The 24111-nt window shown below is 36.8% G+C and overlaps 1 protein-coding gene across 4 annotated transcripts in view; it reads left to right on the top strand.

Moving 5' to 3' along the window:
* The window catches only part of TENM1 (teneurin transmembrane protein 1), a 779956-nt gene that overhangs the window by 428937 nt on the left and 326908 nt on the right, over nucleotides 1-24111 (top strand). For all 4 annotated transcript variants that reach the window (XM_012759551.3, XM_012759555.3, XM_020284904.2 and 1 more), the window contains one exon: nucleotides 19034-19274. In XM_012759551.3, the coding sequence (XP_012615005.1) occupies nucleotides 19034-19274 (241 nt within the window). The remainder of the gene's footprint in view (nucleotides 1-19033; nucleotides 19275-24111) is intronic.

The raw sequence follows: 24111 nt of genomic DNA, 5'->3' as shown, positions 1-24111 counted from the left end.
TGGGCTGGTGTCCGCAGGTCTCTCCACCCGCTGGGGAGCCCACCAGCAGTCCCGAATGCAGGGGAGGGGAAACAACAGATCCACCTACCCTTGCCGCTGGTCTCCGGGCTGCTCCGGTGGTCTCAGCCTCCAGTTCTCCTCCGCAGCCTCCTCCCGTGGAGTCTCCCGGGGTCTCAGGTACCCCTCCTTCCGGCCCTTGTCCGCTGTATGCTCGTCTTCTTGCTTCTTTCCTCTAGTTTCTGCTAGAATCGGTCTTTTCTGCAGAGACCCTCTGTCTGACAGTGTTATTCGTCCGCCATCTTGCTCCGCCCCCCATTGGCCTTTGCTTCAGTTTATTTTACAGATACTGGAACACATTTGTCACGCCATTGACAACCTTATCTAGTAAGGTATACCACTAGGCAGTGTGTGGATTGATAAAATAAGAAACTGCCTGTCCTTAGAATTTTCCATTTAGTTGAGAGAGAAGAGAAACAAGCACAAACACAAACATAAAGGTAGCAGAGGCAGGTACTTGTATATTACTGTCACTAATTGCTTGCATAAATCCTAACTACTGTTCACAGGTACTACCACTCAATCACTCTCATTAGCTTCTTTTTTTTTTTTTTTTTTTTTTTTTTTTTTTTTTTTTTTTTTTTTTTTTTTTTGAGACAGAGTCTCACTTTGTTGCCCAGGCTAGAATAAGTGCTGTGGTGTCAGCCTAGCTCACAACAACCTCAAACTCCTGGCCTCAAGTGATCCTTCTGCCTCAGCCTCCCGAGTAGCTGGGACTACAGGCATGTGTCACCATGCCCAGCTCATTTTATATATATATATATATATATATATATATATATATATAATTTGGCCAATTAATTTCTTTCTATTTATAGTAGAGATGGGGGTCTTGCTCTTGCTCAGGTTGGTTTTGAACTCCTGACCTCAAGCAATCTGCCTGCCTCGGCTCTCATTAGCTTCTTTGCCCCCTTGTCTTTATCCAGATCCCTTACTCCTTAGTCTGCCCTGCATGCCACAGCTGAGCACAGAGACATTCTCAAATTAAAAGATCTAGTCTTGGGTTTAAAGACCATCTACCAATTGCCATCCCTACCCCTAAACTCATCTAAGTATGTTCCTTTCCCATTTCTACCTAGCCACACTCTCCTCTCAAGGAGGCAAACTTATTTGTCACTGGAAAATATTGTCTTTTGAGGATCTTGATGTCTTAATAGAAGGAAGAAGAGCAAACAATGAATCACTGATAAAATTTGATTGCCTTTAATAAAATAACATCAATAAGGACTCAAAACATAAATTCCTTGATAAATGTTTGTTCAAAGCTTAGCCAAACCCTACAAATAACAGTTATATGTTAAATGATCACGACATATCAGCAAAAGTCTTTTTCCCCCTTACTGATTCTCTAGGAAATAGAGGGTAACTAATCCATGGTGACATGGTTATAGTAGGATTCAACAGAATCTAGTCTGTTCCAGGATAGAAAAGTATCTCCTTGCTTCCTTTGAACACCCTTCAGAAATAGAAGGCCACATCCAAGACAAATATTCCAACTTAATCTCAAATCCAAGAGATATTTATGTGCCTATTACGTGATTCAACTAGGGGCGTATCACTGATCACTTTATAAAGCACACATATAAATGGCTCTAGAAATAGAGACCTGTCCTCACATGAAACCTGGAATATTCATAGAGCGATTATATATGGATTAATGGATTAATCATGTGACAGTAGTATTGGCAAGTATGCTAAGACTGGCAGATGGGCTGCTCAGGAGAAGAAGAACCTCATGTCTCACCATTTCTTCCCACTGATGCTAAGGTTTTCAAAGGTGTGTGTGTGTGTGTGTGTGTGTGTGTGTGTGTGTGTGTGTGTACTCATGATAAAAGGATTTAGCTTTATTATGTAACCTGGAGATTTAACATGTAATTTTTTTTCTATTAAACTTTTTTCTAGGATTGTGGGCTAAGAATACTTACCAGGTAGGAAAACAAGATACTGCTAGTCCAGTATAATACATTATAATAGATTCATGGTAGGAAATAATTTGCAACAATAAGACAATATTTGTAAAATGAATGGACTTGGCACCTGAAAAATGTGACTACAACTAATATACTTTAATTATATAAGTGACTGTCCCCCTAGCTCCAGCCCCCACCTCACCCACCGTGAGCTTTTGAGAGAAGTGACATTCACTTTAACCATTATATCTTGGGCACATAACATGCCTAACACTAAGCAGTCTATAAATGCTTGTTTAGAGAATTAACCATTTTGGTGTAGGGAAGGAATTAAATCAGCATTAGCATATCTATCATGTTTTTTTTTCCCTCTCTTCATTCCTTTATTTAACTTCTGCTGCCTTGCCATTCCCACATGTCATTCCCCAAGCCACCAAGATATTCTACTCCCTTTCAGTTGGACTGTTTCCCTTACTTATGTATCAATCAACTTTTCTATGAAACCTTATAGACTAGTCTGTTCTCTCTTTCTTTTTCAACTCTGCTGTTGTTTATAATTCCCCGCTGGTTCAGTCAATTATGTTAATGTGCTTACGTATGTGCTTATGCTCTACCCATTTTGATTGTATGACCTTTGTTGATGACCACCCACTGTTCCTTGCTGTGATTTTTCAGGTAGATACATCTGTTAGGGGAAGAGGAGTAAGAGTTAAATGGCAGATTGATTTCTGTAATCTTGAGAATGAGGTTAGTCAGTAAAGAGTACACAGGTGTATCTCCTGTGAAAGACATATGATTCTGACCATTGGCATAAAGGTTAAAAGTGATTATAACCTAGAGTAAAGGCATACTCATCACAAATGACATCACTAGGTGACCAGGTGATCTTGGGGAAATAACATAAATTTTCCATGCCTCATTTTCCTCATGTTATATTTAAATGTACTTATTTATTGCACCAGCAACTTTATAATCACAATAACATACCACATCTTATAATGAGAATGGTGATGGGAATAATATATAAATGGAATGATACTTGTACCTCTCTCTGTGTCTGAGAACTGAAAGTAATTAAATACAGTAGAAAACATTTACTCAGAATGTCTGAGACCTGATCTGTTCTAGATTAATTATATTAGAATTTAGATATCGTAATTCCAAGTGAGCATAACAATTTTTAAAGACATGTTAGCTCATAAATTATGCTATATACTGTGAGATGCAAAGTGTAGTAGGAAATAAGTTTTAAAATCATTTGTGCCTTAGAAAGTATGATATATAATATGGAATGTGAGATATGTTAGAAAATAAACAAGTTTTTAAAACATGAGGCTTTTAAAATGTTTATTTATTGTTAGTACATCACCCACATAAGTTGGTGGTGCTATGTACTGAATTGTGCCCACCTCACCCCACCCCTGCCAAATTCGTATGTTGAACCCTAACCACTAGTGTGACAGTATTTGGTGACTGGGTCCTTGGGGGATAATTAAGTTTAGATAAGGCCATGAGGGAGGGGCCCTCATGGTAGTATTAATGCTCCTATAAGAAGAGACACCCTTTGTCGCCACTATGTGGGGACATAGAGAGAAGGAGGCTATCTTCAAATTAGGAATAGAGCACTCACCATTAACCAACCATGCTGGCACTTTGAACTTGAACTTGTAGCCTCCAAGCTCTGAGAAGATAAATTTCTGTTGTTTAAGCCCTCTGGTCTATGGTATTTTGTGTGGCAGCCTGAATCGGGACAGTTAACTACTTATTATTTTATTTATTTAAAGATCTAAATGTATACCTCCAGTTTTTGGTGGCTAGTAAACACGTGTCTTTTAATTATATCACTTGATACAGCCCAAATTTTCCACATACAATCACTTGTTTACTCTTTCTATTATATAAATGAAGGAATAGACTGTATAATATATGTTCATATAATTCAATACATTAAAACTGTTCTTTTATTTATTTATTTATTTTGGAGACAGAGTCTCACTCTGTTGCCTGGGCTAGTGTGAGTGCCATGACGTCAGCCTAGCTCACAACAACCTCAAACTCCTGGGCTCAAGCGATCCTCCTGCCTCAGCCTCCCAAGTAGCTGGGACTACAGGCATGTGCCACCATGCCCAGCTAATTTTTTATATATATTTTTAATTGGTCAATTAATTTCTTTTTATTTTTAGTAGAGACGGAATCTCGCTCTTGCCCAGGCTGGTTTCGAACTCCTTACCTTAAGCAATCCTCTTGCCCCATCCTCCCAGAGTGCTAGGATTACAGGCATGAGCCACCATGCCTGGCCTAAAACTGTTCTTACACAGGCGATGTGGAGAAAGCTAAGTTCTATTTACTTTCTGGGCAGTGCCGATACTGGTCTTGGAATGCATCAAAAATAAGATCTGTAGTGTTAGAGGCACTGAATAAGTTAATGCAGCTTCCTCCAAAATTAACTAATTTATTGACTATGGACTATGTGCTAGACCATTTTTTAAGCCTTTTAAATTTTTAATGGATAGGCTTTATTTCTCAGAGCAGAAAAAACTGAACAGAAAGTAGAGAGTTCTCCTTATACTCCCTCTCCCCAACTCCTGCCCATGCTTTCTCCTACATTTGCATTGAATTATGTCTTCCCACCCCCTATCCGACCCCCCGCCAAAAAATATATGTTTGAGTCCTAACTCCCAGTACCTCATGTGACCTTATTTGGAAATAGGGTCTTTGCAGATGTAAAGATGAGGTTATTAGGGTGGACCCTAATCCAATATGACAGTGTCCTTATGAGAAGGGGAAATTGGCACAAACAGACACAGTCACGCACAGACAGAGATAATGTGAAGACATGGGGAGATGCCACAAGACGATGGAGGACAAGGAACGCCTGAATTTTAAGTTTTTTATACATTCTGGATTTTAACCTCTTATCAGATAAGTGGTTTGCAAATATTTGTCCCATTCCATTGGTTTTCTTTTTATTCGCTTGATTATTTTCTTTGCTACACAAATTAACAATCATTTTTAAAGTCATTTTTAAAAATTCTGTTGTTAAGATACTTCTATTCATTAGACTCCTGTATAAACAAACTTCTGTTATAATGTTTAGGGCATTAGAGTGTTTTTATTTGTTTGTTTTACATTTTCAGTTCTTTCACATGGAGATGCTATACAAAATGGTTGCATTAACATGTTGTATTATGAATAATATGATAATTTATAGATAACAAATTCCCCAAATCCATAAAATATAAAATAACATTCAATTCACATTTTAAAAAAAAATCCAGCTCTAATATCCCTAGAGTTTTTAGACTTTAGACTTTAGCATATCCATAAAGCATTACACTATGAATTTGTATAAATAACTAACCATTAGAACTATTTTACTGAGTGAAACATGTAGTGGTACTGTTTCTACAGTTGCTATTTGAATGACCATAACCCTAAACCATCCTCATAATTATCTATTGTTATAAATCTAACATGTATTTAGGGAAGGAAAATCGTTAGAAGTGATTCATAGTTTAAGAAAATCCTTTTTATTTTAGTAACATTTATTTGAAACTAATTTAGTGCTGTCCTTAAGTAGAGAGATGTTCCTCAAAAATACCAGTTCATTGTATACAAATAAAAATTTTATTTATAGCCATAATATTTCATTAGTAAATATGGTTAGGCTTTAGTGTGCAGAAAGAAAAATAGCATAACTGTATTGCTCAGTTGTCTTTTTAAAGCAAGCCCATTAAGCAATCTCTTCTGATATTTTTAGCATCAACTTAGGATAAAATGACACACCAAATAAGTTAAAGACTGTTACTATGGATCACATGATTATATAGGTACTACTGAAATGAGGATATTTGCTACTAAGAATTAAAAGGAAACATTTAATGATGTGTGCATGGACATATTGAATTGGGTCTACAAATAAAGTAACCCTTTACGTAGATTTCATTATAAGTTATTACATGGTTGATTCAAATTCAGCATTTTATCTTCATTGGCTGCAATATAGATAAATGGCAAGTGTGGTATAAGCACAGTTGATCTGGTTTGTTTTGAAGCCCAGGAAAGATGGCTGAGTGGCAGCAATTGAGTCAGTTCAATTCTATAATACCCAAGGCCTTGAAAACTAGGATCTCCACTTCTCTGAGCCTCATATTCTCCAACTCTAAAATGGATACACTATGTGATTTTAAAACACTGCATTCTCTTCAAGGAAGCAGAAATTATTCATATTCTCAGAAGACTTTGAAAATCCTACACTCTTTACAAAAATGACAATTTTTTTTTCAAAGAGTCTAATTTCACATCATACTAGTTATGTGAAGAAGAAGGTACAATGAGAGTAGAAGGCCCAAAATAATAATAATAAGTATTAAATGAAGCGGATGCTATCTCCACAGTGAATTTGTATAGATTAATGTTGTGTGTTCATGGCACCAGTTCAATTGATTAAAACTTTTTAGGTCAATTATTTCATTTGGGTTATAAAACGTCCCTAATTTGATTCTGTCTCCCTCCTGAAAAAAATAATTAGCCACATGTTTTAATGACATACCAACAGTCATAGTCTCCATGACAAGATACTGTGCCAATGGTTCCAGCTAGAAAGGGGGAAGAGGTCTTAACATCTGAGTAACCTAATCTCTTCCCATCTTAAGCTGTTGTTCCTAGAGAAAAAGGGGATATGTTTTTCATTTCTTCTTACTTTACAGGAATATCTTAATAGGCAGTAGAAAAAGTAGTAGTAGTAGCAGCAGCAACAGCAAAAGTAGCAGCAACAACAATTGTGAATATATGTCAGTCTTCACTGAATTTTTTGAAGGAAAAATGGTTTCCTAATCTAAATTCATAGTGGGAACAATTACAATAATAATTATACTGGTAATTAACATTGACCAAGTTTATCATCACATACACCAGGCATTTTGCTCAGCACTTGACATATAAGCCTGGTCTGATGCCCATCCTTTTTACATATACCATAGACTATTGTTAATATGCAATGCTATAATAAATATATTTAGATACACTGTGAGACAAGTCATTTGCTCCAAATTAGGTTGATACATGGTTCCAACATTAATCAGATGTCATTAGTTTATAATGTAGATGTTGGTCTTGATGCCAACATGATAAAGTGTCTATATATTCATATGTTATGAAAGCTGTACCTGTGCAATACTATACTTCTAAGTAGTAGTCATAGATTGTTAGGTGGTATTTTTGTATATACTAGTTTACAATGTCTCTGAACATTCCTAACACTTTAACTGGTTATCCACAACTCCTTCCCTCGTGGAAGTTAACATACTTTGAGGGAATTCTTTGAAAGGAAGTTTTACATGCAGCTTGGCCCAGTGAATGAAGCATCAGATAATATTTGTGAACGTCTTTGAGAGATGCAGATGAAAGGTGCTTCCTGAATACAAAGCATTAATGTTGTATTGATGGAAATGGTTCTTCTTCACATCCTTTGCTCTAATGTCTAAGTCCCAAGGTGATATTGCAATAGGTATTTTAGCAATGCATGTATACGCCCAAATCATTTCGTACAGAGGAAAATGCAAGCAAATGCATTCAAAGCATAAGAATCATGAAATAAAGACTATTATCTGAAGTAAAAGGGACTGGGAGCATAATAAGAAGGCCAATCAATAGAGAGTGTTTGGTGTGACTTGGAGAAAGAGAAAAGGATAGGAGTTAACTGTTCTTATATTGACTCATAACTTCAATAATAGCTTCTTAGAACTGTTGGAAGAAAATAAAACTGAAATTTGTAAAATTTTTTAACTATAATGCAGAAGTTTTAAATAATCAAATATCTTGGAGTCAGATTTTCTCTTAGGTTACTTACTAGATGGTACCTGATTTTATATATTTTGTTGGACTTGATAATTGATCATTCATTTAATAATATTATTTATTGTTTACTACGTGCCAGACACTCTACTAAGTGTTTTATACACATGACCTCATTTAATTCTCACCAAAAATATTAAGAGATGTTTATTACTATCCCTGTTTCACAGATGAAGAAATAGAGTCTTGATAATGTTTATATCAAACTGATACTAAATGGCAGAACTGTGATTTAAACCCATATTGGTCTCCTTCTAATTTCTGTAACTTAACCACTGTGTCATTTGGAAATGTCACCATGTACTTACTAATTTAAACAAATTATGTACAGATGTTATCTCTAAGTAAGTAAATTAGTAGCCAAGAAAGTACTCCATACTTGATTCACTTTATTGAAAACAACCAAATGAAAACAAGATACTCTCCTCTCTGTCTTCTACTTCTGAAGATAAGATGTTGCATAACTGATTAGGTTAATTCCTTTTTAGCTCTAGCTTCTACATGATTTCTTTTGAAAGTGGTAAGCAGTATGAGTCCTATTTTAAAGAAAACTATTGTTCAATAGTGGATGGCACTTGACCTTTTATCCTGTATATCTGTATACATTAACCTGCAACCAACTTTTAATGATTACCACTAGAAAGCCCTGTGGTACACTATGGTCAGACCTATGCAGAATGGGAAACACGTAGGCCCTGTATTGCAAGTACAGAGAAGGGGGAAAGTGCCCTGGTGCTACCATAACAAGAATTTGAAGATTAGGGAACTGGGCATTAAGCCTGGGTGACATGACTTCCTGAGTAACAGAATTATGCTTTACATAAACAGTTACCAAATGCTAATAAGACTGGGAGTATAAGAGAGAACAATCCCATAGTACTGTGTTCTTTTACCCTGAGGGAGAAACATCTCACTTGGTGTGGGCTACAAAAACAAGCAAATGAGGGCTTGTCTTCATGAAGTACAAGGGAAGCAAAAAGCAGCCATGTGTACATATTTGCATCCTAATTTTATTTCTATTCTTTATGGTGCTTATTTGCCATTTGGGAGTAAATTAAAGTAAAAGCAAATTAATCGAATCCAAGTTGTCATCTTGCCCATCTATGAATCCATATCACACTCTGTGGTCTGGTCTGGTGCAGCCCCCAAGTATTAATATACAGAAAGTGCCTCTGTCCACTCATTCACTGATCTCAGGCATTATAAGAGATCTCTTTGAGAAACTGCTTCTCATAAGCAATGTGTGTTTAATCCTCTGTCCTCGGCATCCCACCAATAAAACATAAAATATTCCCCCTGAATACCTTTTGAAAAAGTCATTTAAATGAGTTTAAGTAAGAATAAAGTTGCTTAAGATACTTGCTTGAAGGGAACATTTATTAATCACTACTTATGAAGTATTTTCTTAATTTCTAAGATTACCATCTATGTTTATTGCCACAGTCTCATATATTCATAGTTTCCTCAACACGTTTTCATTTTTTTTCTTCTGTTTATGCAGGCTTACTTTCTTCCCCTGGAGAGGAGCTCATTTTTTAGTTTTCCTAAGGCATCTATGTATTATATTAATTTCAAGGAAGGGGAAAAGAACCTGTCTGAATTCACTGTTGTTCAGTCTATTCTAACGTTATATTAGTAGATTCCACTAATTTGCTTATTTTGATGGACATTTCACTTGATCCACTAGCAGACACATCTATATCAATATATCAGTATATTTCCTAATTGAGCTGCTTTCTCACGACTTCATTAGCCATCTTCCAGTTAATGAAGTCTCAAGTGCAATCTATGCTTAGTTTGAGGCTACATGTGAAAAGACATCATTACAAAAGAATTTATCAGATAACTTTTTTGTATTCTGGGTGATGTTCATCCAGAATGTTGCATTTTATTTGGGGAACCATAAAGACCTAGTTAAATTGGAGAGAGTCCAGGGAGATAAGCAGTAATGTAATTGAGAGAATGAATCAGATTTTGAAGGAAAAATAAAATGAGTTAAACATGCATAGCTTAGCATAAGCAAAGTTTATAAAATAGGCTTAGTAATAGGTCTTAATGTTGGCACATCTCCAAACAATGGCTCTATTTAACATTTCACTAAAATATCATGTTGAAAAACAAGAAGATGAAAATTAGTAATAATGAAAGAATCAATCAATGAACATTTCAGGCAGAAAACTTTTCAAATACAGGCTGTGCCCACACAATGCAAAACAGCTGGTATGAATGTGAAGAAGTCAATCAAATAAGTCATTTGGCATCATAAAACACTCTCCCACCATAGCTGCTATAATTTTTTATAAAGTAAAACTTGATTGAATTCAAACTTTAAAATTTTGAATTCATTCAAATTAATTAAATTTACAAATAAACAAAATAATGAACTTGTATTGAAGAAAATGATGGGCTGTATGTGGGAGATAAAAGGATGATTCAGACCCAGATCCTAATATAAGACAAGTACATGCATAGATGCATAGCTTGAATGCAAAAGGGAAAATTAAACTTTTCTCTCCTTCCTACAGAATTTTTACTTTTCTGCTCAGACTTCTTAGGATACTCTCTCAGTAACCCAACAAATATCAGGCAGAAAGACTGGTGGCAGCTGGTAAAGTTCTGCCAGCAGCCATTAAGATCCCAAATCTCAAATTTTTTTGTTTTGGGACCAACACATTTGAATAACATGTACAGGGGTAAAACAGTCCCATGAGAATACTAGGGCTTTCTTTTAATTGCCCACCCCCATTTCTTTTTCTTTTGTTTTGGAGGGGAGAGAGAAACAAACTTTATCACTCCCATTCTATGTGTAGAATCATTTTACAAGCATGTGGATATGGAAATCAGCTATTAAAATGGTCTATAAGATTGGAATTGTATCCAATTCCAGTCTCTAGCTGTAATTCCATCCCTTTCTCTCCCATCCAGAAAAGCACATCCAAATGCATTTTAGTGAGAGTGGCATGATTAGAGGCATCAGCCTGAATCCATTCTCACCTATCCTTTTTAAAATAAATCATTTGTGAGCTTCAGTTCTCTATTGTAGTAACAAGTGACTGCAAAACATTGGTATGTTCTGATCCCATAGGTGAGCACTGCTGAACTAGAGCGAGAGACCAAAACATGGGTGAAATTTGAGAATCCTCTGGGTCTTGTGAATATTGGCTGTAACAGAGCCATCTCGTCCCATTGTCTCAGATGGGGGCTATGTACATGTTCAATTTCTAAGTACAGATGCCAGGATTCTCCCCATCACTGCACTAGGTGTCCACGGATACCATTTGTTCCTAAAGTTGTGTTGGTAGGGAGGAACTACAGAATATGTGGGAAACTTTCTCGCCAAATAGTCAGGTGACGATAGTTAGGTGGTGGTATTGATAATCAGAATCAACTGTTTTTTCAGTCTTTATTTGAAAAGTTTGAGTAGAAGGTGAAACCTTTCCCAGGCTTCTCTAGTTCTTTAGCCTCCACGCTTTGTTTGTATGCTCTAGTATATTTTGTCTTTTGCTTTTTGTTTTCAGTTACTCTTGATATAGTGTACCCTCGCTATTTAACATATGGTAGTTTGAAAAATATTTTTCTTAGAACTTTAGGCACAGTCATAATGTTTTCCAGATTTGTGCTTCATTCAGAGTTCCATTTTCTTAAATAATATTAGGATGATTTTCAGCCATTGCTTTTTGAAAAAATATAGGGTGAACATTTGTAATATGTAATAGAAATGAAGCCCTGAAAATGAAAACTTTGTGAAATTCTATAATATCTCTTATCAGCTAATTTATTAAATGATTCATTGTCAATTAATTCATAACCCTCCATTACCTACTTGCAAATAAATAATGAACTTTGGGAACTGAAAATAATTGAAATACCTACACACGCTTTTAGTTTGAGTATAAACCAAATATGAAACTTTTAAGGATCATTACTTTTTTATATTTTCTTTTTGATATACTTCACTGGCTAATAATGGGAAGCCACAGCATCATTGTCAGCATAAGATAAAACAGGGCAATTATCTATTTCATGTTTCATGGTACATAGTGGATAATAAGAGTTTCCTTCAAGACCATAGTGAAAAGGCTTTGGCCAACCACTAATTTTAATTGTTAATTAATACTGTATATTAATGCTTAAATATTGACACTCAAAAATCCAAATTGTACCATAAAGTTTAGCTTTTCACCATTCTATTTAGAAAAATGACAATTTTCTAAGGTAACAAATGTATTAGCTTCACTTGTCTTTTTTTAACATTACCAAACTACTCTGAAAATATAAGCAGAGATGTATCCATCCTGTATTTTCACAGCCAAGAAAATTAGGTAGTTTGAACACCTCAATAATTTAAGCGAAATGGCATTTACCACAGTCCTCTTTTTTTTTTCGTGATTGTTAAATTCTAGATTGTTTGTCTTAATCTATGTCAGAGAGTTGATTGAGTTAACAAACCAGCCACTTATTGGCAGGAATATTGACTCTTATGCCTACAATTGGTTAATTGTACTATGGAAAGCCAATACATTGCACAGCACAGTTGGATTCCCCCTGTAACAAAGATGAGAAGAAATGGGCTGGCAGAGGGCTGCTTTGTGGATCTTTGTCTCATTGTTATGCTTGCAGAACAAATTGGAGAAGAGGAAAAGAGATTAATAAGACCCAAAAAATAGGAAGTTTGGACTTTCTGGAGGTAGACTGTTTGAAGATAATCATCAACTTATAGAGAGACTGAAGTACAAATATGAATTTCAGCACAAACATGTCAAAGGATTGTAGGTGCCTCAGTGTTGACCTTTATTTCCAGCAATGGTAACAAAGATCAACCTAACTAACAGAAATTAACAGAGCATACTATTTTACTTGCTAGCTTAGTGAGAAGACCATTCAAAGTTCTCAAAGGGATATATTTGACAATCTCAAAGGCACTACATAGTATCCAGGGTTGTGGGAGCCATGCAGAGTGCAATAATCCAGAACCAGATTGAACCCATATAAACTAGCAAACATTATGATTTTTTGTTAACCTTCCCCCAGAGCTTCTGTGACTCTTCTGCAGTCATCTGCTCTAATTGCGAATCCCCCTCTCTGTTTCTCTCTCCTTCTGCCTCCTTCTGTTGTTGTCTATGACTTTCTCATGCCCATACATACAAAAATATTTATTAAATATTAGCTATTTAATAGATTTTTTTCTGTTCTCAATCCAATGGTTTGACTGGTAAATATCTTTTTATTAAAGGTTGCTGGGACAATAATATTAGAGCAGTATTATTTGAGATGGAAAAGTGATACTATACTTGTTTGTTTATTCTTCTGAAAACCAATTTTCTTACCTTTTTATTCCTTGAGCCTCTAATAATAATAATAAGGTTGAGAACAGAAGTGTTCACAGCCAGATACATTTAAGACTAACTTGATTAACATTGAGCACTATGAAGTTAATGGATATTAGCCATAACATGCAAATTTATAAAATACCTCCTGACAGGTTATGAAAGCTCCTTGTGACAAATAAAATGCTGTAAAATAGTGATATACATTTAGAATTGGTAGTAATAGTTAATAATAAACCTTTCCTCTTTCTTTTAAGCCTGTTTCCTTTTATTCTTTCTCCCGCCTAGGAGAGGAGAATAGCTCAGAAAAGCAACCCAAGGAACCAAAGGCTTATAATTGGCCTTGAGAGACTTCACATAAGTAGTTATGGCAATAACCCTTGGTGCCCTGATGTTCTTTGCACATGTAGATTATTATGGTCTTCAGAGGCATTAATTAATATTGCCTCATAAGAGTTCAGGAAGGTAGTCAAATACTAATATAGGCCCATAATCCCTTATCCAAGTGGACCTTTGAGGTCCACTTGTTTCAGAATTTAGAATTTTTCATATTTTACAAAGGTAATGCCATGCAAATACTGTATATTATGTAACACCCAGAGTGGGGTGTAGGCTAACACCCCTTAATAAAATGCATTAATACTTCCATAGTTAAATGTATGAAAATTCACTAAATTAGATAAATAATGATCATAAATATCTTCATATCACTTCAGGTCATGTTTTACCACCAAGCAAATTTATTAAAAACTCAGTTTTCAGGAATTTTTTTTTATTCCAGAGTTGCAAATTGAATTGTGGAGCTACCCTCCCTGTTGGCCAATGGGGTAATGAAACAGACTAAGGCCAGGGAAGTGCAGAAATGGTTTTTGATTCTCTGTGACCTTTTTCTAGAGCTATAGGAATCTATGTGTCCCCTTTGGCAACATAGTAACTTTGGGAAAAACATATTTGGGGGCAAGTATTGTGATAGTGTCACTAAAGAATGATCAATTTAGTACATGGATCTGGGGAAAACTAGGCATGTGTCTACTTTGGTCAAATTTTTCAAGAAAAATGATCTATTTGGCATTACTGTAATACTGACAATATTTATTTTTAACACTTACAGAAAATTATTTTGCATGTACAGTCAGTTCTGCTACAACACTTGTTTTGAAAACGTTAATTTGTTCCCTTGCTATTGGTATATTTGAGAACTTAAGACAAATTTTGTGTTTGCATATGCACAGTTCCATCTGTCAAAAGTACTGGATGAATGCAGAAAACTGCATACAGCAGAATGAGTCTGTATGACCACAAATGGGTGCATGCATACTCCTGAAACATCCACCAGCTATTTCAGTCTACCATATGTGTTGGGAGCCTCACCCATCCACATTCAGTGTTGTAACTTTCTGTCCTGGTCAGACAACTCTCCTTCTACCACTGCAAAGTAACTCGCAATTTGCAACCCCTCTGACACTCACTTTTATGAGCAAACTTCAGGTGTTTTTAAAGATAAAGTGTCATATTTGGTATGACATTCAAGTATTTCTTAACCATTAATATGTGTAAATGATGCTACTATTCTTATTAGGTTCATTTAAAAAAAATGTGTCACTGATGATTTTGAGTGTTGTGCCCCTGACCTCATCTTCCCACAAACTTTTTTTCCTATGCACAATTTTGCATAGTACAGTGAATTTGAGAAATGTATGCATCGCCTTGTAGCAAAGCTGACTGTATGTGTTAATGAAATGTAAGGGGCAAAACACCCTGACAGACACCCTGATAAGTTCCCACACAGTATTTCTGAACAAAGATACTCTAATTTCTGGTGAAAACTTTCCCTAACACATGACTCAAAATAAAGTTTATCTGCAAGAAGAGAGAAAAAAAAATTGCATGACAACTTTTCTCCTTCCATTTACCTTTTGGAGACAAGAGCAATGTTGTTTCTGACGGCTTACACTTCTATTAACAGCTCTGCCATACATAAAATGTCTTAGATCTTCAGTTTGGAGAAATTTTGCCCCTGAGAAATTATCTTACAAAGTTATTTTAGGACCTCAAACCTGAAAATGGCTCCTATCCAAGTATATTATGTGAGTTAGACCTTTCCATTTGGAAACTTAATTTACTTTCAGAAAGCTTTATATGTATGTCTAGATATCCATATTTGCATAATCATCACTCCCCCATTCTCCCTTCCATCTCTCTCTTGGGCACAGAAGTGTATGGTTGCCAGATAGATTTGGAATTGAGTGCGTGTGACTCTTAAACCCCTGGAACTGGTGTTCTAGAGCTCCTGACACTGAACACTAATGTATTTTTCATTAGTGTTTAATGTTGGGAAATCCCATTTCATGGAGCCAAAGGATTAAATTACTTCATTTGGGAGGGAATAAGTACATTCATTCCCCCATCTTTTTCCTGAGGTGAAAAAAAGAATGAATCTAAGATCATTTGCATTTCATAAAGGCTTAAGGTCTGGATGTATTCCACTCAGTGCAACAATCCAATACTGTGAAAGCATTTAAAGACAATATTAACTAGTAGGGAAACCTCCACATATTTGAAATGTGAGAATAAAAATATACAATAAAACAGGTGAAAATCAAGGTATCCCTATACATGGATATGGATGTGGATATACATACACATATATACAATATATACTCGAAATGGCTATACAAACCAATTCTACTTGTAGCAGAAATGTTATAATAATAATACCATGATTATGCTTTACAATGAAGTAAAGTTTTGTCGTTTTTCATAATAACAAGAGACTTGCAAAGATTTTGAGGAAGTTTAGCAGGCAGTAAATCTCGATAATAGTGATTCTCTTTCTTTTGAGCAACTGGCATGGAAGAGAAATTTACTTTCTTTTGCACAACTGTGCTGATGGAAACCCTACTGATTAGGCTAGTAGATGTCACACATGTTGTTTAGAGAGATTCTGAACACAAGACCTTACAATGACCCCTCATCTTCCTCTAACCCTGAACTTTCACCCTTTGCCTCCCTTCTTTCTAGTCATTAAGTGCTTTCTCACACGTGGCTTTAGACAGCAGATCTGTAAGGTGTCACTGCTGCTCTTTTCACATCATGGAAGGGCATTATTTTTGAGCACCCTCTTCAAGGTGTCATTGTTCTTCCATATGGCTCTGGGAGAGATTCCACTGAGGCCTCCAAGGGAGAGACCTACTTCTCTGTGAATAATTGAATAGATATACAGTGGCTACATCAGAATGAGAGCCAAAGGGAACACTGAAGGTGGTTATTTAGGTCTCATGGACCAGTAAAACTTTTTCCTATCAGCCAAAGCTTTTAGGGATTTTTCTCTATACCCAACACTGTGATCAATGCTATGTGGCATACAGGAAAAGCAGAAGATGACCTTATTCTAAGAAACTTGGAGTCTATTTTGGGAGATAAAACAAAACACATAGAATAACAAGGGAATGGTGTAATATTGCCAACTCAGAGGCCAATTATATAGTAAGAACAACAAATGTTAAAACCAGAGAATACAGTCATATTTATTTTCCAAAATAGCATAATGGAAAGTGTGCTGGGCTGAGAATCATCAGATATGGGCAGGCAAAATCATACAAGTTGAGTGACTTTGAGCAAGGCCCACAGCACTCCACTTCTCTGGGCCTTGGGTTCCTCATCTGTAAAATGGCCAGTGGAGAAAGGGGGTAGGGCTAAATTAGGTGATCTCTATGATTCTTTCCAGTCTTAAAATTTTATATTTCTACAATATTCAATGAACTGTTACTGGCATACTATGTTCAAGCACATTTTACATGAATTCAATTGAATTGTTAGGAAAAAGGATTGTTATTCTCTTTGTTTTCCAAATGAGAGGTTAAAGCTTCTAAGTGGCAGGAGCAGAACTTAAACCCAGGTTTGTTACACATCTAAATCCTCTGCTTACTCCACCATTCTGTGCTGCATACCATTATACCACACTGCCTGCCTTTCTACATTTAAGGACTTATGGTCTAAGAAGGAAGCAGACATATAAACTTAAGTGAAAAATCCAGAAAATATGGAGGATTCTGTGTCTCTAAATCTTAAGAGGGAAAAGAAAACTTGTATTACAGAGATCTACAATCCTGGGGATGGAGCATTAGCCAGAGAGCCAGGAGATGTGGGTTCTAATCATGACCCTTCCACTAACTTGCTAAGTGTCCCTGGACAAATTTTCTCATCCATAAAATGAAAGCATCTCCAGGGTCTTTTGGGTTCTAACATTCTATGCTTCTTTGAGTCTCAAGAATCGATAGTATACTTCTAGTTATGGTTATGAGTATGAGCCCAGAGTTTTAAAAAAGTTAATGAGATGTTAAGTACTTATGATGATTTTTTTAGTGGATATGGGATTTGAGCTGGGCCTGGAATAATGGGAGTGATTTAGAAAATTCATGAAGCATTTTAATTCTTTTTAAATATACAAGGATAGCTGACCATCTAAGGAATCCTTTATATAAAATGAATGATCACCACTCCTTTTCATATCTATCTTTTTTACAATTCAGATTTTCATATAGCGAGTTTATTTAAAGGGAGAGGCACCTGTACTAGAAAATATAGCCAAGAATGTGCCATGCTCTTGGGATAGTAATATCATTTTTAAATATGGAAATTGTGCCAATGTCTTTCAAATTCAAGTTTGAAGTGGAAGGATTGAAAGACATGGGTTTTTTTTTGTTTTTTGGGGTTTTTTTTCTGTGATCAGCCACTGCAAAGTGAGCCTCAGCACAAACCAGCAGAGCCCTTTGCTAGGCATCGAAAGCCTCTGGCGTTTTTCTGCCTTTCAACTCTCAGCCATTTGGGAGGTGGGACAAAGCTATGCTGTCTACAAAGTTTATCCAGAACGTGCTGGTGTTACAAGAAATCATTTGACATCTATTATGTTTCTCCCATGGAGGAGAGGTGGCTATCAGCTACAATAGTGATTTCTTTTCAAAGGGGTTTAATTGGGATATTTCTCATGGGCCAAATCCTAACTCACTATCTTTACGTGTGCCTGCCAGGAAAACAGTGGAAAAATACCAAACAATAGCAACGACAGAAGTCTGAGGACCGCTGTCCCAGGCTGTCCCCTCTGCATACAAGCAGAAAAAAATGGTTTCCCTGCTGCCTAAGCTGCTGCTAACATGGCAGAGCTCCTAGAAAGTTGTAGCAAGAGGGGAAGGAGTACAGACTGTGCTTTCCATGGCCATGGAAATATGTATAACAACCTGAACAAACGCCTTTTAGCCCACCTTTTACAAGTAGCACTCCGAGTTGTTTTTTGGGGGGAGGGCAGGGGGCTGTTGGCTGGCAAAGAGATTAGTCTTACAAACAGCTGAGTGACACACTCATGAGCTGTTTTTCTGAAGTATGGATTTGTTCCTGTGTAGGCAGGCTTGCATCCTTTCCTGAGGTAAACCAGAAGGTGGCCTTATATTTTTATTTGAAGTGCCAAATGATTTTCCTTGCAACAAATTTGTGCCTTTCACTGGTATTTTCTAGAGTGAGATTTTTGCAACTGATGGAAATCAGCTCACTTCTGTTCTGTAACTTAGTGTCTTGTTGGTGATTTATTTGTTCAGTAGCAGAAACTATGACAAATGGTGTGAGGCGGCCTCATTTACTTTTTAGCTGCTATAGCCCTGAAGAATTTACATGTAAATGCAACTGTGAATGTTTTACATTTCATAGGCACGCTGCATGTGCTTTTGGAAGTTAAGTGACATTTTTATGGATAGACTGAACTTAGAACTCTCCCCCCCACCCCACAGGTTATATTATTTGAAATTCGGGTACATCTGTTATGCTGTGTTTTTCTGACTGCCAAGTGGAAGAATAAGTCTCTATTTTGTGTTTTTCTTCTATTCTCTTTAGATGCGCAGAGCAGCCCACATAACCAGTTCACCTTCAGACCCCTCCCACCACCTCCACCACCTCCACATGCCTGCACCTGTGCCAGGAAGCCACCCCCTGCAGCAGACTCTCTTCAGAGGCGATCAATGACAACCCGCAGCCAGCCCAGCCCAGCTGCTCCAGCGCCCCCGACCAGTACACAGGATTCAGTTCATCTGCATAACAGCTGGGTCTTGAATAGCAACATACCATTGGAGACCAGGTACTTGAGCTATTATTGATCTGACTAAACTTAAGTATTGGCAGAGGATGGTTCCACCGATTGCGGAAACTCATTTCACCATAGACATCTGCAGAGACACACAAATGTACACACAGATACACACCCAGCTGCATAAGCAAAAGGAAAGACTCCTCCATAGGCACAGATGTGCACACAGGCACACATCTAGATCCAGGCACACCCACAGACACAGACCAAAGCAGATGCACGTGAAAAAGATAAAACCACAGATGCATAAACACCCCACTGTTGCACACCCACAAAAACATGAAGTGAAGCAATTATCCAAGCTGTCACTGCAGCCTCCAAGTGAAAGGCAATTGTCCCTTGTTTTAAGAAACTGCAGTATTATAGGAAAATCCTAACACAAAACTAACACACAGTGATAGTTTCCATTTTATTCATTATAAGATTCTTTGAAAAGTAAGTTACCTTCAAACGTTTAAAAAAATAAAAGGATTCACCTCATGAAGTGGAACTATATGTGTAGGTTTAAAAGCTAGTTTCTGCTTTTAGGATGAAGTTTGGTCTTTTGAGCAAAAATGTTTGCCTCCGTTTTTCTGTCACTTCACATATTTGGGTTTCCAGATTCACTCCACAGATCTTTGTTGTGTGATTAAAGTTCTACTCTCTGCAGTTCTAGGGCCCTTGATCATGATAAACTTTAGCACTCTATATGATTAACTGAGAAATTATTCATCATTTCTAGTCACTCTTTCTTAAATCAAAAATTACAACTTTCTATTAACATGAAAAACACAAACTAACAAATAAACATAGCATCCTGTTATCTTTTAAATTCAAAGATTTCCCCTTGTTTGTGTGCCTTATTTAGATCTACCACCAAACTTTTTCTGAAGACATTCGTATGGAAACAATAGGAGTAACATATCACTTTATAAACACTGTCTAGTTATCAACTTCTATCCTGATATCTGGAAATTAGAATGGAAAGGGAAGGAATAGTCAACTCACATTACAAGACTGGTTGTTTTCTTTTTTTCCTTAGCAGCATATTAAATTAAATACCAGCCATGGCATCAGAGAATATGTCACTATCAACAAACCAGAAAAGTACTATGGCCCACATCCAGGAAACTCTACATCAACTGTCACTTACCAGATTAAATAGTTCCACAAAGTGCTGTTTCTGCTATCTCCCAAGAGAAAATATAGCAGTCAGCACCTATGGTGATGATAATAACCCAATTAGAACTGTACTAGTGATAGGGTTTGTGTATTGTTTCTTTTTTTTTTAATTGAAAGGGGGGAGGTGAATAAAGTGCATAAGTGGAGAACAGTGTATATCTTCTTCAAGAAGTTTTCTAACAGTGGTGATTTTCTCATTTTTCTTGTAATTAATTTGCAGGGCTTAGTGATAGCTGAGGAAACAGCAGGGCAATATGGTTAACTAGCAATTCTGACAAGCAAACACACTCCTTTCCTCTACAAAGCCAAATAACAGGAAATCTGGAAGGAGGGTGTGGAATGGGTTCAGGCAAATGGAGAGAGAAAACTATTCTTATTTGAAATGTACATCTAGGCATGTTTGTACAAACTGCACCCACGGACCTTCTGTATCTATGCAAGGAATGTATTAATTGGTCTCAGTTTCTTAAGACGTAGAGAGGAACATAAGTTTTCATGTGAGACTGAACAGAGTACCTTTTTAGTACATTTGAAAATATATTCAGCATCACAAAGATGGATTTTTAAAAAAATCTATCAGCCTGATCATTTTTCCAAATATATCATTTTAAATGTTCATTTCACATGTAGTCAATAAAAGGTAACTGTGGGTGCCCAGGAGCTTAAGTCTGAGTTCTGTGACAGAACCTGTCTGAGCCTCAGCCTCTTCATCTGTAAAAATGAACATAAAAATGCTTGCCTTCCTAACAAGGAAGATCAAGTTAATGTAGTAGCAAGTGCCTCATACACTGTAAAGCACTATATAATTGAAAGGCAGCATTGCTATCCCTACTAAGTGGTCACCTGCCTCTGCTTAAATAGCTCCAAAATAGGGAATCAACTTATTCCTAAGGCATTCCATTGCACCTCAAACAACTGCTGGAAAGTTCTTTTTGAGCCAAAATCTGCCACTTGTTAACTCTGCCCATTTTTCCCCAGATCTAATTTTAGGGTCCCACAGAATAAATAAAATCCCCCTCACACCTGACAGACCTTGACTGTTCCTGAGTCTTATCTTCTTTGGGCTAAATGTTTCCCCAGTTCCTTCAGCTGTCCCTCACATTAACTGGTTTCAAATGTCCCCTCCTGGTCTCCTTCTTTAGAATACATTCCAGTTTGTCCAAACTACTCTTGAACTGTAATGCCCAAGGCTGAATGCAGGTGTGGGTTCTTATTAGGCTCTTTGGTTGCAAGGACCAGAGGTCATTCAGGTTGCCTGGAGTAATTGAGAACATCTTTTCAATATGTGTGTGTTGTCAGTCCTTGGGAACCCAGGAAACACTGGTCAATTTCGAAAGGAAGGGCAAAGCCTGTCGATCTCTGACATTAATAAGACTCAGCAGTTCTCTGCAGTTTTGCTCCTTTCTGTCTCTTTGTCCAGTAGCTTATTCTTCCCATCAGCTCAATATTTATTTTGTCTATCACATATTTTCTACTGTCTCATAACAATGTCTGGTCTCCATTGCACCACTCAACTGCAAGTATACCCCCTGACCCCTCTCACCTCATCCGTGCAGCTGCTTGGCCCATTGATAACTGCCTAATTATCTTAGTTGCTCTAGGTTCAAAAACCTAAGAGAGGGAATTTAATTATCCCAGATCATCCCTTCTGTACCAGCCTGTGTTTAAGTTTTTGGCAAGTCCTGTCAGTTATTCTCACAGCCAGCTGAGGCTAGGTGGGGAAAAAAGTCCTGTGGTTAAAAAACAATAATATGGCCACCTATAACTGTCCCTTGAGCAAGGGCTGGAAACAGTTCCGATGCCCCTTCGATGGGACTCTCAGCCAGTAGTCACCTTGACCGACTCATTCAGGACTATGTTCTATGACCAACAGTCAGTTGCCTCCTTTGTTCTAACTATATATTTTAGTTCATGCTATTTATTCTAATGTCAGCTTTTTTGATGGCCACATGACACTACCCATATACATTGAGAACACTGGAAACTAAACTCCTAAGCATTTTAAACAAATTCTGAGGCTAAGCCACATGTTATTTGTTCTATAATTATATTGTCGAAGCTTTTAAAATTGTGTGTTTGAGATGAGAGGTACTGGTGGAAATATGTTTAGAGCCTTGATTTGGCCTGATTTGATTTTATATTGTTAGCATGTGGAGGTGTTACTGAGTTCTAATTCTGCCATGCAAATTATGTGATTTTGCTCTCAAAATTGTATCATCTATAGATCTATAGGTTTGTTAGGTTTGCTTTCCTCTGTTTTATGAAGTCACTAATAAAAATGTTATATGGGACCAGATCAAGGTCACAGCTCTGTGGCATGCCACTGTTGACATTCATCCATCAGGCAGCATTCTTTTACTCACACACAACCTATATTTTTCCATCTTATTCACAGGCATATCATGAGAGACCTTGTCAAATGCCTTTCTGATATCCAGATACAATATGCCTACATTTTTACTGATCTGCCAATCTAATAACCATGTCAAAAATAGAAATGAAATGAGATTTGTCTAACATGACTTGTTCTTAGAGAATTTATGCTGCCTTCTCGTGATTACTACTTTTTTTTCTAAGTGCTGCAAATCATCCTCTAATTAACCTGTTCTAGAATTTTGCACTCAATCAACATGTTTCTTGGTCTAGTCAACAGAGCCCATGTGCTTCCTGTCCCTTTTGAAAACCAAAGCCAATGTTTTCTGTCTCTAGTATTCTGCCATATTTCACCCACACCACTGTCCCTGAAACTTTAGTGACTGTACCTAGGTAATCCAATATCCAAGACCTCTCACCACTCTGGGATAGAATTTTCAATTCACTTAGAATACTCAAATGTTTTTTTTTATTAACACTTTACCTATCTTAGCTTCAATTTATTGTTATTTATATTTATTTTACCCTTTTGAGTTTATTATCTTTCTTTTTCACAAAGAAAACTAGTACAGTAGTTCAGAAGACCTTCCTGATCATTTAATAAACAACTGCATAGGTTACATGTCTCTCCTACCCTTGTTCTTCCTTCCTTAGTGCTTTTTTAGAAAACACTTTCCTGTCATCTTTAGCAGATTTTTTCAAGCCTCAGGCTCATTTGGGGTATATACTTTTTTGGCATTATTTTAATTTTCCCTCATATTTATTTATACTTTTTTTTCATCACTTTATTTTAGTACATGTTTGTTTTTTTGTTGTTGTTTTGTTTTGACAGAGTCTCACTCTGTTGCCCAGGCTAGAGTGCCATGGCATCAGCCTAGCTCACAGCAACCTCAAACTCCTGGGCTTAAGCAATCCTTCTGCTGGGACTACAGGCATGCGCCACCATGCCCGGCTAATTTTTTCTATATGTTTTTAGTTGTCCAGATAATTTCTTTCTATTTTTTAGTAGAGATGGGATCTCGCTCTTGTTCAGGCTGGTCTTGAACTCCTGACCTCGAGTGATCCTCCCGCCTCAGCTTCCCAGAGTGCTAGGATTACAGGCGTGAGCCACTGCGCCCGGCCAATTTTAGTACATGTTCTTTAGAAATCTAAATGAATGGAGAGCACTCAGTACAGGCATGCTGGTTTCAATGAGTAAAAAACCTTCCAAAGTCTTTAATGCATCTCCATTTTAGAATTGTACCTACTTCACTTTAGAGACCTGCTTTCTTAAAGTCTGGGATTTTGGCCTCAT

This window comes from Microcebus murinus, chromosome X (genome assembly GCF_040939455.1).
Source record: "Microcebus murinus isolate Inina chromosome X, M.murinus_Inina_mat1.0, whole genome shotgun sequence".
Taxonomy (NCBI): domain Eukaryota; kingdom Metazoa; phylum Chordata; class Mammalia; order Primates; family Cheirogaleidae; genus Microcebus; species Microcebus murinus.
Note: the sequence above shows the minus strand (reverse complement) of the source record. Positions and strands in the feature narration are given on the sequence as shown.